The sequence below is a fragment of the Camelina sativa genome, chromosome 4 (assembly GCF_030686135.1).
Source record: "Camelina sativa cultivar CO46 ecotype springtype chromosome 4, ASM3068613v1".
In the NCBI taxonomy this organism is placed as follows: domain Eukaryota; kingdom Viridiplantae; phylum Streptophyta; class Magnoliopsida; order Brassicales; family Brassicaceae; genus Camelina; species Camelina sativa.
Genome location: NC_141883.1, coordinates 31,318,663 through 31,337,118, shown reverse-complemented (window position 1 = coordinate 31,337,118; position 18,456 = coordinate 31,318,663). Strand labels below are relative to the sequence as shown.

At 33.5% G+C, this 18,456-nt stretch overlaps 2 protein-coding genes and 1 long non-coding RNA gene across 6 annotated transcripts; all 3 read right to left on the bottom strand.

Annotated features, from left to right (window-relative positions):
* Positions 1-105: 105 nt before the first annotated feature.
* On the bottom strand, positions 106-2,861 carry LOC104782999 (O-fucosyltransferase 20). Its single transcript, XM_010508074.3, has 4 exons — positions 1,753-2,861; positions 1,493-1,661; positions 1,025-1,398; positions 106-939 (listed from the first exon to the last, which is right to left on the bottom strand). The coding sequence occupies exons 1-4, from the start codon at positions 2,430-2,432 to the stop codon at positions 447-449; spliced, it is 1,716 nt and encodes a 571-aa protein (XP_010506376.2). The 5' UTR covers positions 2,433-2,861; the 3' UTR covers positions 106-446.
* Positions 2,862-12,493: 9,632 nt separating this feature from the next.
* LOC104782998 (uncharacterized) lies at positions 12,494-13,481 on the bottom strand. Its single transcript, XR_015597720.1, has 2 exons — positions 13,187-13,481; positions 12,494-12,974 (listed from the first exon to the last, which is right to left on the bottom strand). It is a non-coding gene; the product is annotated as an uncharacterized LOC104782998 (long non-coding RNA).
* A 342-nt stretch (positions 13,482-13,823) lies between these two features.
* Positions 13,824-17,576, bottom strand: LOC104782996 (beta-glucosidase 17). Of its 4 annotated transcripts, none has more exons than XR_015597714.1 (13): positions 17,292-17,558; positions 17,140-17,209; positions 16,863-16,921; positions 16,684-16,759; positions 16,465-16,542; positions 16,184-16,271; positions 15,847-16,099; positions 15,540-15,658; positions 15,179-15,396; positions 15,047-15,078; positions 14,824-14,930; positions 14,297-14,399; positions 13,824-14,169 (listed from the first exon to the last, which is right to left on the bottom strand). XR_015597714.1 is itself a non-coding variant. In XM_010508072.3 (13 exons), exons 1-13 carry the CDS (start codon positions 17,442-17,444, stop codon positions 13,974-13,976), a joined length of 1,545 nt encoding a protein of 514 aa, XP_010506374.2. In that variant the 5' UTR covers positions 17,445-17,576; the 3' UTR covers positions 13,824-13,973. The 4 variants fall into 4 exon arrangements, 2 of the variants coding, with proteins under 2 accessions (XP_010506374.2, XP_087368108.1); XR_015597715.1 differs by having other exon boundaries at positions 15,540-15,655; XM_010508072.3 differs by having other exon boundaries at positions 14,828-14,930; positions 15,540-15,655; positions 17,292-17,576.
* Positions 17,577-18,456: the final 880 nt, after the last annotated feature.

The window sequence follows — 18,456 nt, the reverse complement described above, 5'->3', positions numbered from 1 at the left end:
TCTTTCGACCCATTTAATATGTTACCAGTTTGTAGCTCTACTTGCAGTTTTGTGAAGATGTAAAGTGTAAACAAACCTATGGTTAGCTGAATTGATAAGCAGATATGATAAACTGTTGCTTTATTTATATAGTACAAGCAAGAACCGTATACAACTCTGTAATATATAATTACAGCGAAAATAAATCGAATCAAAGAATCATATCTTATATAACCTCTCACTATTCTACTTCCCACGTATACCGTAAAAAAACATGTAACAGTTATTTACTCCCAAAGATTTGAAAAAAAATGACCGAACTAAAAGAATATCACACGAACCACCACTATGAATCGTCTTCCTCACTAAAGTTCCGGTGATCGGGAAAAAATCGGCTGTCATCTGAATCTTCCGAGCCACCAACAATGTGACAATGACCAACCCCCCTGTAAGGCTTAAGCATTGGATTACCGTTGTTGTTGTTGTCTATCTGAGCACATACACTCTGGAACAGGATGTTTTGTAACATCTTTACCAGCTTTGCTCATTCTCAACTCCGGCTGTCCTAATGATTCTCGATGAAGATCTTTCACAATCCTGTTAAAATCCGATTCAGGAAGCGACGAGTTCATGAAATAAGGAAGCATCTGTCTCTTATTTGGAGTGATGTATTTCTTGTGGCCAGCGTAAGCTCGTTGCCCTTGTAACGCGTGTCCCATGTTTCCTCCATGAGACGGTATGAAAACATCACTGTTCTCGCAGACAATGTAGTCGATCGCAGCCATAACCGAAGCTTTCTTGGCGAATGGTTCAAGCTCCCCGGGTAACGCAAGATCATGCTTGTTGTAAAACTGAGGGAACTCTTTAGTTAATGGCTCCAACACCTCTTTCCCTCCTAGAGGCTCTCCTCCTGCCCAATAGATTCTCGCATCCTTTGGAGCTTCTAATGCTTTAAGCAGCCTGTGGAATCGCAATAACACTGTTAAATACAGAATTGTCCAAACCATAAGCAAAAAGATTTTGTGGATTTTGGTTAGTACTATACCTTGTGACTTCTAGAGCAGTTAAAGGGCATAGACCAGCGAGTTTTCTCTGGTGATAAGTCATGTTTGATCTACCGGTAAGAAGCTCAGGATGACGTTCTCTTTCGCTGTTGACTATTTCGTCGTACTCGGGAGTTAAACCAGGGAGACAACCAGTTCTAACCCAAACATCTTTCTCCATTCTTAAATGAAGTGAGAGATACTGTCCTTGGTTACGCATCCTTGAAGCTAGCTTGTTACCGAGTTCAAGAATCCTCGGGGAAAATCTCAGCGCTTGGAAAGCTACCTTGCAGCGTAGTTTCTGAAGATCAGAAGGAAGGTCCTTGGAGAGTCTTGAGTCGAGACCACGGAGAAGTAGAACTCGTTCTCTGTTAATCTGTAGAAACAGAGGAAAGAAACACTATTATTAGCTCAATCTATAGTCAAACAAACACATCCAATTAGAGATAGTTTTTGTAAGAAATTCTTACTCGCTTGAGGTAATGAGCACGGATCCATTGAGGAGAAGCATGAAGTGGAGTTCTCTTCTCTTCCACAGGTCTCGTCATTACATGAGTAGAAGGTAAAGACGAAACTATATGGACATCATCAGCTAACACATTCTTGAAATGCTCCAAGTCGAATATATCCGCAAATTCACTAAAATTGCAACAAACAAACAAGACAAACAATTCGATCAACAACTTCACATTATCATAACCTCTTGTTTCAGAAATAATGAGTTTTATACCTTTCGTCTCCCCAGATGACATTGACCTGCAAAACAGGAACAACAAGAGAAGCTCCAAGGATCCTAGCGATGACAACAGCATCAACAATCTGATTCCTTTGCTGATTCATCCCACCAGAGACAACAACAAGAAGATACTTCCACCTGTTCTTCAAAATCGAATTGCTATCTTTTCTATACTGACTTGTAAATCCCAAACAGGGCTTAAACCCTAACCCATCAGGTTGTTTCCAGAAATCACCTTCCTCCGTTAACAAAGTCCCGTTCTTTCCACCGTCTGATTGACTAATCTCACTCGAATTCGAATACCCAGAAGACGAATTCGATTTTGAAGCCAAACCCATATGAGATTCAGCTCGTTGCTCACCGTCGAAGCTTAATGGTTGATTAGTCGAACAAGGGTAACGTGAGAAAGGGAGAGAGATTGGGTCAACGTTGAATCCGAGTTTCAACATACCAAAGAGTGAGAAGAGAAAGAGAGTAAAGAACCAGATCCTAGGGTTTCTGTAAGAGAAGCTGAATCTGTTGGTGTTGCTGCTTCTTGATGATGATTTCTTGGGAGAAACAAGAAGGGATTGTAAAGAGGAAGAAGATAATGAGTTTATGATCTGAGAAGGGACTGAGATGTACGAAACATTCTTCTTATTGTTGTTGCTGTTACTATTTTTCGATAACGCCATTGAAGAGAAAAAAAAACAGAGTGTTTGAAGAAATCTTGTGATTTTGGGTTTTGAAAGAAAGAGAGGTTTAAAGTTGAGAAATTTGCAATGTTGATCGGATCACACAGCTACGCCGATGAATTAGGGAGAGACAAAAAAAAAGAAACGTGTGAGAGAGAAAGAGATGGGCGGCGGGAACGCGAAGTCTGATCAAAGTCTGCAACGCGTTCTTAAAGGAAGAGAGAGAGAGAAAGAAAGAAACAGAGAAGAAGATACCACATGGCAGTTTTTATTTTTAATTTTGTTTAACTGTTTACTTTATTAAAAAATTAATTAAATTGTTTTGACTGTGATTAGCAATATAGCAAATGTGTATGACGAAGATTAAAAAAAAAACCGTGATTAAAAGGATTTTAAATGCGTTTTTTTTTCTTTTTTTCTTTATGTGTTATATAATAAAGGGAAATAATAGAGTTATTGGAAGTTTTTGGTAGGTCCATCAAGTTTTTTAAATTCCTATGAATAATGAGCTATTCTGGACAAATTTAATAGTATGGTTTTAATGAGAATAATAAAATAAAGTGTATACAAAATGTGTTCTATATCTACGACTACGAGTTTTCAGGATAGTGACCAAATGGGAATGATAATAATACAATCATTTTTTTTGTTAACCAATTATAATCGTAGGACGAATAAGGTGACAAATCACATCATTGTTCTATATATGATATTTTTTTAGATGTTTGGTTAGTGGTTTTTAAAAAAAGTAATTTGTAAATATGTATGCATATAGTCGGTTTTTTAGATAATTATTTTTTTAAGTCATTTGTATACATGTTCGCAAAAAAGTAATATCAAATAAAAATGTAAAAATGTATATATAATCGAATTGAACAAAAAAAATATGGATTTCAAACTTGGCATTTTCTTTTTAATTTTATAAATGCTTATAACTGAATTTTCTAATTTATATTAGATTACTTGTTGAGTCATTTTAATTATGAGTTATATGATAACATGGGATAAGAAGAAAAAGGAGAACTCCTATCACTTTTTTTTTTTTTTCGAATTTTTGAAAAAAGATGTCTGAAAGAGACCAATTTAAATTGATGTCAAAGTATAAAAATAACAAGGAACCATAATTACGAATAGAAGAAACACAAAAATGAGTATTATCCTTTGCGTACACCAACAACGATGACAGTGTCTTGTTGTGATACGGCCAGCTGTTTATTTTGCATCATTCGAAGAACAAAAGTTATATAAAGCTCAGACGACAGCCTGTGTATATATACACTTCTCCTAATACACGACCTATACCTAATCAATTCATTAAAAAAATTATACTGTAAAAAGCAAATAAAAATATACAATTCTTTTGGCTCCTCGAATATATACCCTTAATGCAAAATGATTAGCTAGTAGTAGTAAATTATCTAAGTTTGGTAAACAAATCTACAAGTGAGTTTATCGATATACACGTAAGAATGAGATAAGAGTTTTTTACATCACAAAAATGGATTTATTGCGACATCTTACAAACAAAGTAAGCTAAATAAATGCTAGGGGCACATGTTGTTATTAAGGTAATTTTAATTTATAAGTTGTTTTCAAAAAAAAGGAAAATTGTTGGATTACTTTACAAGTCATATCCAACTCTTTATCAAAGTAGATGCCAGCTGGAATCCACTTGACACATCGGTATTCTCGTCCACGTCGGATCAACTAAACGTCTTAGCATCTGACACGTGTTCATCTGCGCCACTCGCACATCTCAAGACGACTAGTCGATGGGGTATGCATATAGTATGGAAAAATTAAAGTATGACTTTTTCACTGTCCAATATTCTTATTAACCAAAAAACATACAGATTGATGCGAATTATTTATGTTTTCCTGACTATATTCGTTAAAAAAGAAAAAAAAAACAATAATATACTTTAACTTAATCCTCCATTGTTCAAGAGCATATGTATATATTATCTTACGCCGAGGGGGCAATTTAAAATTATATCAGAAGCACTTCAACTAGTTTTTTTCAGCATCTCAAGGAATCGATACAAAATCCCCAACTATTTTTTGTATGTGATCGATAATAATATAGTTTTTGAGATAAAAATATAGTATATAATTCGGTAAAAAAAAATAATATATTATAGTTCGCGTAATTAATTCCTTTAAGCGATAGCAAATTTTATTTTAATTTTTTTTTCTTTTCAAAATGCGACTAAATTGATTGTTTTACCTCAGGTGCACTATATGGTATAATCGACAAATTTGTACGCTACTATACTTTTGAAAGTGGAACAAAACAAATACTCTAGTTAAACAGATGATTAAAAAACGTGGCTGTTGCGTTTGTACCGAATTACATCCTCAATTATTCTTTACACATCCTAAAGACTTAAAAAGTGTAAAAGTCTTTTCTCTCTACAAAGAAAACAAACGAGTCCAGAGTTTTTTTTTATTTTTAATATTCTATATATTAGCAACTTGTGAACATCATATGATGTAGAAGTTTGAAGAGTTCAAGGATACAATAGTATTATTATGTATTACGTGTGGACTTGAATATTCTGGTTTTGGTTACTGAAAACGAAATTTAATTAACTAGTAGTATTACTTATTAGATGGCTAATGGCTTATCAATTTATCATCATCGTTTGGCCTTGCTAGATCTGTCTGTCCTCAGTGTCTGACTATCCCATTTTATTATATCTATAAGTACTGCTTTTAATTAACCAATTAAGAGTATACGTACGTCAATATAAAGCCAATTATAACAATATACAATACACACTTTCAGACGCTGACCAAGTTAATAATAACAATTCTCATGCTTCTTCTATACAAAATATACAATAATGTAAAATCTTAAATGTAACCAATTAGACAAGCTAGTAATGTAGTCATGGAGAAAGAGGATGTAATTAATCTTTTTTTTTTTCTTTGGTCACAAAGGATGTAAGTAATCTTAGTATCTCATATTTGGGTGTGGTAATGTAGTGTCAACTGTGAAGTAATATAACGATATACGAACTATTGTTGATATTATTCGATTTATAAATAGAAAAATTTCTTTAAAAAGTACAGAAAGTACTGATAATATATTTGAAAATATATTTTTATTATTGAAATTATATATTAACTAAAAGTAAACATATTATGATTAAAAACTTATAGATCAATTTTCAGAAAAGACAAAATTTGTATGGTTAATGAGTATACTAGATTCCGAAACGAATATATATTTTGTATCAGTTCACATAATAATTATATATTAGTTAGGTCTTATATGAAACTTGGGATGCTCAAACTTGGTATATATAAGAACAATATATAAACAAGGGAATGAAAACAAAACAACCAATAATATGATCAATAATACAATTTTTTTGTTTAGTATTTGGGTGGTGATGTGAGAGATGAAGACGAATTCTTACTTCATGCTTCTTTCGTCCTTATCCAAATGACATTATTCGAAGTTGATGGAAAAAAAGAGAAAAAAAGAATAGGCGTATTCACAAAATATTATGATTATAAATTATTCGTCGGAATTGTAGGGAACCATCAGAATAGTGGAGTTTTAGAATGCCATCACGTTGCACCATTTCCTCGGCTCTGACTTGCAACAAAATGCGAATCTTACCGTAAGATTATAAAGCATTATATTCAATCGTTATGTTGACTGTTTAATCTCAAGTTCATGTGCTGCTGTGTTATTAGATCTGCCCTCACGTTCCTCTTTTACCGTTTTTAAATCCAATAAAAACCAATGCATTAGTGCATATAAGTGTTATTTCGAGTCCCATATACTGAATAGAATTTATTGATCGCGAATAATAAAATATTCTCGAAGTATTTATGGATGGAATTATTCTCAGTTAACGTTATACGTACAAGAATAATAATATCAAGAACTTGCTCAATAATTTTGAGAATTTTATCATCCATTTTTGACGGCAATGGATTTGGACCTACGTGCATCGAAATACACGATAACCGATATGACATATTATATGTAACTCAGCAGAAATTTACAATATGGAATAATTAATGTAACGTTACATAAACATGAATGCTTATAGTGTGCATGTACCAAAATGTTTTTTTCGATTCGAACCAAATTTTAAATATTTTGAGTATCAAACTAATGGTCTATATCATTTTTTTTTTTGGTTTTAATCTATATCATTTTTGAGCATTAGTTTGATGAGTTCGATGAGAAAGAAAAAAACCTACACTCATATCCTCTATAACACGAATTGAACCGAATCAAACGAAACTTAAATTTTTGTTATTACTTTTGAATTATACTTTTAATAAACGACTATTACCAGAATGCCATAACCTTAGAGTTATTTTTTTAGTAAGTATTAAACTCATCAAACTAATGCTCTATATCATTTTTGAGCCCAATGATGACTAATTGACTAGCTAGGCTAGTACAATGTCGTTGTCTCTAAAACATAATTGGTATACTGGTTACGTACAGAAAATTCCAGAGGTTTTAATTAGTTAAATAGTACAGAATATCGAAACCCTAATCATTCAGCAATAAGGACGATGCATGCTGTCTTAATCGTACTAGCGCTAATTCTTTCATTTCTACATTCAGTCGTCACTTTTAACAACTTTAATTACCTTAACAACTACTAATACTATGACTATCCATTCCATAGTTAGTATAAAATTTGTTCTGGATTTGGTGACAATAGTTGGTGTATTTTTCTCTTACAATTTAATTTTCACAAACGATTAAGTCATCTAATCCGTCTCCATACTGGTTTATATATTATTATAAATAAACATAATAATTCAGAATAATCTACTAAGTTTTTGGGTAAAAATGAATAAAAAGAAAGATTAACAAAGATGCAAAGAGATGTCGCTATTGGTTGGTACATCAACTTGGTTAAGAATTATTAGTTTCGTAAATAATTAATTGGTTTTAGATTTAATACTAATTAAATACTTGGAGGATTATTAATCTCCCTTGGCTTGATGCGTTGAGGCATTTACGATGGAACATATCGATGACAACTAGGAGTTGAACCACCATAACGACCTTTTATTTTTTTATGGTTAAACCTCTAATTGAGACTTTCTTATTAGAACAACCTATCTCCTCAGTTTTATATCGCCAAGATTATAATTAAGAAAGAGACAGTAGTTTCACAAGTTGTTTAATATATAATGATATATGTATACTTTGTTCAATATGCAGACGGCTTACTACGATCGATAATTTCTACGGCTACTTACAAGCAGTATTGTTATAGCAATATTATATATGTATCTCAAAACTCAAAAATATTGATGTTTTTACGAAGTAATCTTTGGGAGGATCAGTGACCTCAGGGACATTTTCTATTGTTAGAAAAAACGAAAAAAAAAAATCTATATATAATAGAACAGAAAATTTGAGATTTAACTATTATTCGTATATACTCGGTAAATGATATGAGACTAATTAGCATTCTTATAAGAAAAATGTAGGCAACTAAAAGTTTTTAAGTAAATTTCAATACAACTTATTAAAAAAAGGGATGAAAAAGATAACTCGTTCGTGTTCGTGTTAAGCTGTTATTTTTTTCTTACGTTACAAACAAAAAACTATAATGATGCAATAATGACTTTGATTTTCAAGTCTTGGTAATACTATATACACATTGCTTCCATTGGGTAAAATAATAACACAGTGCATTATTAGCTTCACTTATTGCAATCATAGTTGAGAATGGAGGTGTTTTTTTTGCGTATGAAACACTAATGTACTTGCGTGTTTACTATGTTCTGTGGATGTGTGGGAAATTTGCCTCGTGACAAGTTTAGATTCGCAGCTTTTGGAGATGACACATGCTTAGTTTTCTGAAGTATTAAACAAGCTATAAAAAATAAAATAAAAGTGGAAAGGTACTTGGAACTTGAAAATCAAGCAAACACGATCTATATAGGTAAACTAGAAAAGGGGAAATTATTTGTTTTGTGCGCTCTTGGTATCATTACTCTAATGAACTAAAATAATTATGATAAGGCCTTCCACTAAACCCAAGATCCAAAGTTTCAATTCGTTCGTAGAAAAGGATTAATTAAAATTTTAATAATGATATCATAACGAATAGACGTTGATGGTCCAAGTTTCAATAAACTATGTGAAAACATGATGGGACCATCCTCATGTGAGAAAAACTGAGCATTCTGTTCTCTTATCCCTATCGCAAGGTAAGGTGATCACTTTCTCATGTTTTGAAATTAATATAAATAACATAAGACATCTTTGGGTTATCGATGAGAAGATGATGGATTCGACTAGCCAAACACTTACGTAGTGCGTACTAATGTTCTAATTAATCCAACATAATTAATTGAATCGTATTGCAGTCTTGCAGATGACTCTCGCTCTGTTATTTTATGCATGCTTAAATTTACAACTACATTTTTCAATTTTTATCGGGTTAGACAAGAATTAAACTATTTATTATCAAATGATTATATAGACTTGGATATTATTGGAAAAAAAATTAATCACATTTGTATGATCTACTAAGGGAATGGATTAAGTATAGTTTGTCCGATTGAAGGTCGATAAAAAAAAAAAAAAAAAAAAAAAAGAAGAAGGTCGATAAGAGACAAGGTGCCTTGTTAAGTAGGCAAAAGTAATTAATGCGATAGACCAGTTTTATATAAGATGGACCAAAACAGATATAAGGTTTGGTCTTTTGGTCTCATTCACAATACGCCAATCATATGGGAACCAAAGACATTAACAAACGCCGATTTGGCCAAACTTAGTGGCCAACAACATCATCATCATCATCCATCGTTTTCCAAATATTTTCTCCAGTTTTTATCCTTGTTTAGAAAAAGCCAATTAAGCCCCTTGACTTTAAAACACACAAAAAGGTCAACGCCGAAAAGTCTGAATTCATGGTAAACAGCATCAAAGGAGATAAAAGGTAAAAGAAAGAAAAAACAAAGGGTGCCCCCAAATTTGATGGCTCACATGAAGAAGTCTCTCACATATGGGTTCATGGCCCATTTAAAGCCGACGACAATGTCTTATCCATCATTAATTACCAGACTAGGAACCTGGACTCTGTCGATTAGTTTTGTTATCATTATCTTAATTTCTAAGGTTTTTGTTAGTCGTATATTACATAGATCTTATCATACTACAAAAATAACTCATCTTAATCAAACTAAGTTTTGTTTCAATTCAGTTTGAATCGAATATCAATCCGGATGATACGTATTGTATATCTTATTTTACTTGATTTACTAGAAAGTATTTAGTCAAAATATCCTAAAGAGGTGAATGTTAGTAGCTTTTTCTTTGTTTGTTAAAGGAAATGTTAGTAGCTTAAGACTTAACAGACACCAAGAACGATTTGTGCAACATATGGAAAGGACGTTCGATGCAAATTTCAAATGTATCATCAACCGTTAGTCCCGTATTTAAAATAACACTATGAAAAATGTCTAAAATTTTCTTTGCTATTAAAAACATAAAGAACAGGAAGAAGATAAGAGAAGAGAGTGAGAAATAAAGATGGGAACAAGAAGAATGGAGGAGTAGTAGAGAGGGAATAAACCCTAGAATTATGGCATGTGGCCTTTGTCTTCCCTTTACTTCCCATGTGCTTTCTTTATTGCTTTGTATTTGTAGCAGTACGTACCTCTTTTATTTTGCTACAGTAGAGTTTAGAATAATTCCCACTGTATTTTATAATTCTGATCTAAATCAGTTGGTTAAAAGCTCAACCGTTGTTACTATTAAAACCATGTACTGTCATCGATCAACTGACATAGAAATTAGGCTATTTTCGAATCTATTTGATGATTTTTCTTTTAGTAGAAAAACTCTTTACAAATTCGATAATTTATCAAAATTTTATTTTATTTCGATTATTGAAACTTGAAACTGTATACTATTAAACAGGAGAAACACTCTTTCGATTCCCCAACAAAAAATAACTCAGCTATAAGCCTTCTTAACAATATATTTGATTATGAGTGAGAGTTCGTCCTAGCCGATATCCTCTCTAGCACAAAGCTTCCCCCGGCGGCGTCGAGACCGATCGGTGTCGCTGGGCTCTGGTTCTGTAACCCTCGTCCTCTCCTCCTTCCGCACATTTCTTTTAAGGTCCTTGTTCTCTTCATCGGAGGCCCTTTGAGATCTCAGATCTCGACTCCGGCAATGCGTAAGCTTCAGCTCTTTCCCCTCTTCCCTCCACCTCCGTCCATCCCTCTTGCAACCACCTCCACAAACCCTTGACCACCCCGGTAACCTTGTTTTCTATCCCTCGATCTGGCACATCCCGCAATCAACTGCAACATCTCTCCGCTCCTCGGATCTACATCCACTCTCCAAGTGTTTTACTTGGCTGCAAATGGACGGGATCTCTGTTTTGATGCCGAAGCCATGGAAGATCTTGATGGAGATTTCAACAACCCCGACATTCTCTATTTCCCCGAAGCTACCTCCCTAGCCCAGGTCTTCTCTCCACTCACATATTAGTTACCTGGTAGATAGTTTACCTCGGTTAAACTATGTCACAACCCTGAACTGGTACCTAATCCGACCCGATTTAGATAATGTTATATCAAGTTCAAACCTGTTAGCACCGGTGTTGTCTGTTTGGTCAAGTCGAGTAATTCTCGGTAACAGATCACTAGATCCTTCTAGGTTGTTTGATAATCTCTTGTGTCGAGACCAGTATGTATCCGGTATTGATCTGAACTCTACTCCTTCCCACCCTAAGCAATATTTGTTTAGTTTAATGGTCTCTTTAGTCCGAAGACTGCTGTTGAACCTTAAATCAACATTGTTGCTAGAATGGCATAGGAACCTTTTGAAAACCTTGTTAGTTGGATACAATAGGGATGTTCCCATTTATGGAGGCAGCTTGGTGAAGCTTGGCATTATGATCCCACCTCTATGGAGTGGGGATTACCGATGCTTCACCGTTGTCCTACCTATACCTCACCAAATCTTAAAGATCTCTAAACCGCATATTTGCTACTTTTTGAAGTCCCTGCACATAACCTTAAAGATTAGTGGCATTATGACCTTCACTCCAAGGAGTAGTGGTTACCACAACCCTTTAAAGGCCTACTCTTTTAACCTTGGACCAACAACTGCCTTTGTAGTAATCGGTCATCAGAGCCACAACATCCATGCTCGACCTTTTGGCAACGTAGCTTTGTCATTCTCATCTCCGCCAAGTCTTCGAAGATTCAAGACAGTGGCTTTATACTCCTTTAACTTGCTCATGGAGTCTGCATCGGTTTGCCTTGACCTTACAAGTTTCATATTGCTACTTAGCAAGTGGCTCATAGCTCTCAAGCTCTTCACATCGATTGCTATTATCTATCATTGTACTTTTACTGTTTTATGTCTGTTGTATCCCAAACAATCATTGTCATGTATGTTATTCTCTATCTAATCCAATGATAACACCTCTTTGATAAAAAAAAAACAATATATTTGATTAGCTTCAAATTCTGGAATCTTAATCCTTTTTAATCTCGCTTTTTTCATCATGTCTTCTTCTTTTTTCTTCAAAAAATCTTTGAACCACATTATTGACATTTTAGGATATCGCTTAAGCCCATCTTCGTAGTCTACACAAAACAATCCATATCGTAATTCAAACCCGCAATTATCCAACAATGACCATCCAAAATATCCATCTACTTGGACCCATCCTGGCTACGAGAACATTTCATTTTCGACTAGATTTGCGTTATTTTATTTTTGTGAAAAAAAAAAATTATGACAAAAATAAGTAACTGAGCTTAATATATATGGCTAGATCGATGAAGGCTGTTACTACGTTTCTTGTGATAATTTGTGCTCTTCATATCCATTAACTCCCAGTTAAGGGCTTCTTTTCATAATATTAAAATTTGATACTTTAGTTTTAGTTATAAATCCGAAAAATATAAATTTAAGTGTTAAATTCACGTATTGTGAAAACATATTGAACTTATAACACCTCTAACGGACCGAAGAAGTCTAAGGATGGGATGTCAAGTCCGGTTTGTTTCCATGAAATTGAAATTTTATACTTTAGTTTTATTTTGAAATAAAAATATTTTGCATAGAATCTTAGTTAATCAAAACTGTTTACATATTAGTTATAAATGTGAAAATCAAAACTTAAGTGTTACATTCACATTATGTGAAATCAGATTGAACTTAGAACACCTCTAACGAACGAAAGGAGACCTAAGGACGGGATGCAAAGTCTGGTTTGTTTTCACAAGATTGAAATTTAATATTTTAGTTATTTATTTTATAATTAAAAACATTATCAAATAAAAACGATTTTTTTAAAACACTAATTTTAATTTTTTTTTTTAATCTGAAATTGAAAACCATTTTCTTACCATTAAAAAAAAAAGAAAATCTATTGGCTTATAATAAAATTTGTAAAAGAAAAGCAGAGCATAGAATTCGTTACCATGTCTTTCTTGTAGATTGTTCCACGAAACCAAACAGTCTTGCGCTGCTGCACCCACAGACTTGGCGTATCAACTATCAAGAATAGGAACCTAGATACAGTAACAAGAAAACTAAAGGTTAAAATTAAGATACATAGTTAAAAGGAAAATAAAAATAGATCATGTCAATTCCGTAAAACTACAAGAGAGCCCGAAGATACTTTTTTCGTCAGCAGGCAAAGCAAGTTAGACTTAAATTATAAATCCAAAGTTGCGAGATCAAATAGGAATAATGACGAATCGTTGTTTCAGAAGGAACTAACCTGGCTCTCGTAATTACAACGGCGCGTATGATGCATGCATCCATCATCCATGGGTTGCGTCATCACCTCGGAATAAGAACGGTGTCGAGATCATTGATCGTGTGTTCAAAGCCGAGTAACAGTTCCCACGGTGTTGGTACGGATGGTCATCGATTTTGATGGTCTCGAGATCGGGTGAGTACTCTCTGTAAAACATTAGCACTGCTTGCTCAAGATGAAACAGAGACTACAAAGAAAAAGAAGAACAAGGTGTTTTTTTTTTTTAACTTTTGAAGAATTATGATTTCTCAAATACAAAGCGAGCGAGGTGAGGGTTTTGTTTATATAGAAAGGTTGCGAGCAGCAGTATAAAAAAGGGAAAAGGTTAGGTTTATTCAACAAAAAGGAAAATTTCTTTTTATTTTTATTATTAAGAAAAAAAATTACTCAAACATAAGAAAAAAAGGAAAGTTGATAACAACGGTCATAAAAAGTTGCCGTTACAACGATCATATTTCTTCTTAACTGCCTAACAATTTATTATTTTATTTGATGTGACTTACGTTTGCTGTAATTTGGCCCTCTGTTAATTTAGAGATTCAAATATTGATTACTATAGCATCAATCTGATGACGTGGAGTGTCGAATGAGAGTCATCTTTGCCGTCGATTTTTTTTACTTTGTTTAATGTAAGTGGTTACGTGTCCCAGTCTCGGATAAACACCGTTCGAGTTACATGTTTTGTTTTATTTTTAGGAATACATATAACAAAGTTGAATAAATTTAACATATTAAATATTATTACTCGCTACAAGTCCATTAAAGAAGAGGACGAGTTGGATAGGAGAAACCGATGGTACCAAAGAGCAGAAGTCTTGAGATATCGTTGAAGTCCATCTTGAAAATCAACGTAGACCAGTCCGTATCTATATTTGTAACCAAACTGCCACTCGAAATCATCCATTAATGACCATATATGATATCCTCTCACATCTGCACCTTGACTGTTTTAATATTTCCGAAAAAAAAAAGACATCAAACCACTACATTATTAAATTTTGTAATATTATGACAGATCTTTTTGGATCCTATTTGAAATATAGTTTGTATATGACGAATTAGAATACTAACCTGACTGCATCTAGAAGAGCAGAGAGATGGAGTTGGTGATATTTGATCTTTTCCTCGTCATTTAGAGCTTCGTTTAAGGACAATGACTTGTCGCTAGGCATTCCTAGTCAAGTACGTAAGCAGCCAAAGAAACAGTAAGTCGAATAATATCTCAGAATGATTAGGACCACAATAATAAATTACATAACTCAATACTAAAAAATTGCAATCAAATTGTTTTTACCAGTTGATCCGATCTAACAAATTTATTGATTAATTAAAAAAAAACTAAAAATCGTGAAAACCAAAAGAAAATAGTTGTTTTCTATTTTCTAAATAACATAATGTAACTATTATTAGATGTATATATAGCTATTAAGCAGTATATATATGTGCCAAGTGGAAATTATTTTTTTTTGGGTCAACAAGTGGAAATTATTAAACGGCTATAATGTTGCCTCATTGCTAGACCTTATACACGTTACCTATATGGCTATATGCCTATATATAACCCATTTACGTACCCAAAAAAGAAAAAGAAAATTTACCAACCATTCTCGGTGACGAGGATTACTGGGTTTTGATACTTTGACTTAACGTATAATAGAAGGTCTTGAAACCCTTTTGGGCATATAAAGAGCCAATCTACACTCGTCTGAAAATTTAAAATTTAAAAATCTATGATTAATTAACGTAATTTACTCTAAATAACTTACATCAGTCAAAGGAAAAAAACCTTAATTCAGTCTACGAGGAAGAAAAAAATCTTACCGGTTCACCCACCGGAACTCCGTTTCTCTCAGCTGTAATTTACAACAATACGTTTTAAACAAAGATTTTAAATTATTGGTGAAGATAAATTGGTAAGTAATTTGTTTTTTTTCTTTTGTTTTTTTTTGTTACTTGTTTGATTGACGCGACTGTCCGTTGTGTAACTGAGATTGGTGTTAGAGTAGACGATAACATCTTCAACGTATCTTGAAGTGTAATAGTTGATTCCAAAAAAGTCAAAGGATCCTCTCACCATTTCTGACTGCTGTTTTGTAAATTTTGGGAGTCGATTTCCCACCAACTCTCTCATTATCTTTGGATAATCTCCGTAAGTGATCGGATCAGCAAACCTATCACACCCACACATACATACATAGGTGTAAACCGACCCACGTTACACGTTATATTAAGAAAATATAACTGTATTTGGACTCATTTATATATAGAGAAAATTAAAGATGATAAAATCTGCATAAAAAGGCAAATAAATTACCATCCGAAGAGGAAGTCAAGAGCCCTGTTGGCAGCTTCTCTACAAGCAGGAGTGTTATATTTCGGAATCATCCAATATGTTTGAATGCTCATTCCAATGGTTCCTCCATGAAATCTCTGCTTCAGAACACAAGTGACGATATAAAGAATTAAAAAAAAAAAGATCTTTTTTTGAGATAGTCATGAATATGATTTAAGCCAATATATATTTTACTTATTCTTGCAAAAACACTAATACTAATTTATAGAACAAATTTGAAAAAAAAAAACTTACAAATACAAAACAAAAAGTTTTAAAACAAAGGAACCTGATACTTCTCTCTGTAGAGTTGGACTGCAGCAGCATGAGAAATGATCAAGTAATGAGCCACGAGGTAAGGTTCAGTGGCTGAGTTTCCAACCGTGCAGTTTTGGACAAAGCTAGAACAACGACCAGGAGCACTGTTACCGACACTATAACCTAACATTGCGAACATGTTAGGCTCGTTGATTGTAATCCACTCCTTCACTCTATCTCCAAACGCTTTAAAACATATATCAACGAATTCTAGGAAATCTTGCCTGTTCAATCCCGATTTTTATCAGATCCATATTTCATTCTACTTCAATTAATGTTTACTAATCGTGTAGTTTGCAGATTCTTACACAATTTGTGGGTTTAAGAATCCGCCATATTCATCTTCAAGTGCCTGAGGTGTGTCCCAATGAAATAGAGTAACGAGAGGCCTTATACCTGTTTTTACAAAATAATATTGAGATAAAAAAAAAAAAGAGATAATATGGTGCTATAGTTATGAATAAAAAATAGTAATTTTTATTGAAATTTTTAAATAATAATATGATTAATTATATACTCCATAAAATTGCAGTTTAGATATAATAAATGCAAGATGTTAAAAGAAGATATAATAAATGCATGCACTAACCATTTAAAATGAGTTCATCGATGAGATGATTGTAGAAATTAATTCCAGCCTGATTTACGCCTCCAGCAATCCTACCTCCTAAATTGGACCAAATTGGTTTCGTTATTTGTCATTGCGTACGTAGCTTTAATTAACCAAACATAAGAAATTGTTGAAAATGGTCGCCACCTAACGACTACACACAAAGACATCAAATTACTGATTAAAAGAAGATCATACGTGGTAGTATTCTTGACCAAGAAATCGAAAACCTAAATGAGTCCAGCCCTATTTCTTTCATAAGTGCCACGTCCTCCTGGCCAATAAACATAGAATGTCACGTACAATCAATAAACACATAAATATTACAATATTTTACTATAAGAAAAAGAACACTGTGGATTTATCAAAAACAAAACCTTATAAAAGTAATAAAATTCGTCCGCGACGTCGCCAGTGCTGCCATCCAAAATTTTTTCTGCAGTCACAAATCGTTTTAACTGTCTTACTAACACTTGATCAGTTTATCCTCAACGTGTATATGTATAAGCGTTAAATTAATTAGGAGTTCATGAGTTGTATCAAACGCATCGTTTGGGTTTGAAAAATAAATACAAACATAAATCTAAAAGATAATAATAGTGTTTATATATATGTAACTTTAAGTACAAGGCTAGCTAGTAAAAAACTAAGAACCTGGATATTGTTCAGTAAACGTATCCCATATGCTTGGTTCTTTTCCATCAACGTTGGTTGCTCCTTCACTCTGTACAAAATCTATATTAAATTGACTCTAAATACCGGTTTAAGAAAACCGGTTATATGAAAAGAAAGAAGAGGAAGTTTACCTGATAAGCACTTGAAGCTGCGCCAAACTGAAAATCTTGAGGAAAGCTACTTCGATGGAGAGAGGTTGGCGAACGAAGAAACGAAGCATCCAAAGCATAAAGTTCAGATATTGATATGATGATACTGATGATAAATACGGATTTGACGTCCATGGCGTTTTTTAGTTTTAGAATTTAATGTTTTCGGATAAAGAGAGAGAGAGAAATAATATGCAGAAGATCTAGAGGAAAGTTTTTATAATTGGATCAAAGATCTCTGTTGGGTTTAGTTATATTTATATAATTGTTTTTTTTTCTATCCCTTGAGAAACCCATGTGTTTTGGTGATTTATTTGGTTAATGGTTTAACTAGTTACAGACGCTAATTCACGTGTCGACAATTTGTGAATAATACAGATGTTGTAAACAATAATTTGAGTAGCGTTTTCACCTAATAACCAAGATTACTTAATTATTAGCTGTTGACGTAATAATGGCATGCTGACGCGCTACTCGCGCATGTTATTTTCATTTTCCCTTCAATACAATGCTACGGGAAAGGTATTCCGTTTCGGGTGATCGAGTCTTGTGATTTCTTGATAAATCAAAGTGATAATTTTGAAAAGGTTCAATGAACTTAGCGCCGTTGACCATTTGACATTTGTCAAAGTTCAATTTCTTGTTTCTCTTATTTTCCCAAATAACTAAGATCATCTACAGTACAGGCCACACCATTTCTTTATAGTTTCAAACTGATCTGTTGATATCGGAGCCCAACAAATAAACTAAGGATAATTTATTGAATGAGTCAAGATTTCTGCAATATATATAACGAAGGATTTTACAAAGCTGATTGTGTATATAAACTACTGAGCTGAGTAGGTCGAGCTCGTCCGTCCGAGTAGGATGTTGAGTTGCCGAACAGGTAATACGGAGAAGTTGTTTTGTGTGAGCTGAGATGGTGACATGTATTGCGTGTGTCAGCATGAATACCGGATTCTAAATCTCTACAGTGTCCCTTCGTATTTAGAGTAGATTAGCTGTTGCAAACCGGCGTGGATTCCCAACCCTTCTGATCTATTGATACTTACTGAGCCGGAATGCAGGCCGGACTCATTTCTTTTTTCTAGTTCCGATTCGATTTGGGCTGCGCCTTTCAAAATGGATTCCAACAGTGTCGGATGTT

Coding starts and splice junctions, on each gene's coding strand:
- LOC104782999 (XM_010508074.3), bottom strand. CDS start 2,432: ATGGCGTTATCGAAAAATAGTAACAGCAACAACAATAAGAAGAATGTT. Junction 1,399..1,492: donor GTGCTCATTACCTCAAGCGA/GTAAGAATTTCT, acceptor CTGTTTCTACAG/ATTAACAGAGAACGAGTTCT. Junction 940..1,024: donor ACTGCTCTAGAAGTCACAAG/GTATAGTACTAA, acceptor GCGATTCCACAG/GCTGCTTAAAGCATTAGAAG.
- LOC104782996 (XM_087511982.1), bottom strand. CDS start 17,444: ATGGACGTCAAATCCGTATTTATCATCAGTATCATCATATCAATATCT. Junction 15,659..15,846: donor TCTACAGAGAGAAGTATCAG/GTTCCTTTGTTT, acceptor TGTGTTCTGAAG/CAGAGATTTCATGGAGGAAC. Junction 15,079..15,178: donor CAGTCGCGTCAATCAAACAA/GTAACAAAAAAA, acceptor TGTAAATTACAG/CTGAGAGAAACGGAGTTCCG.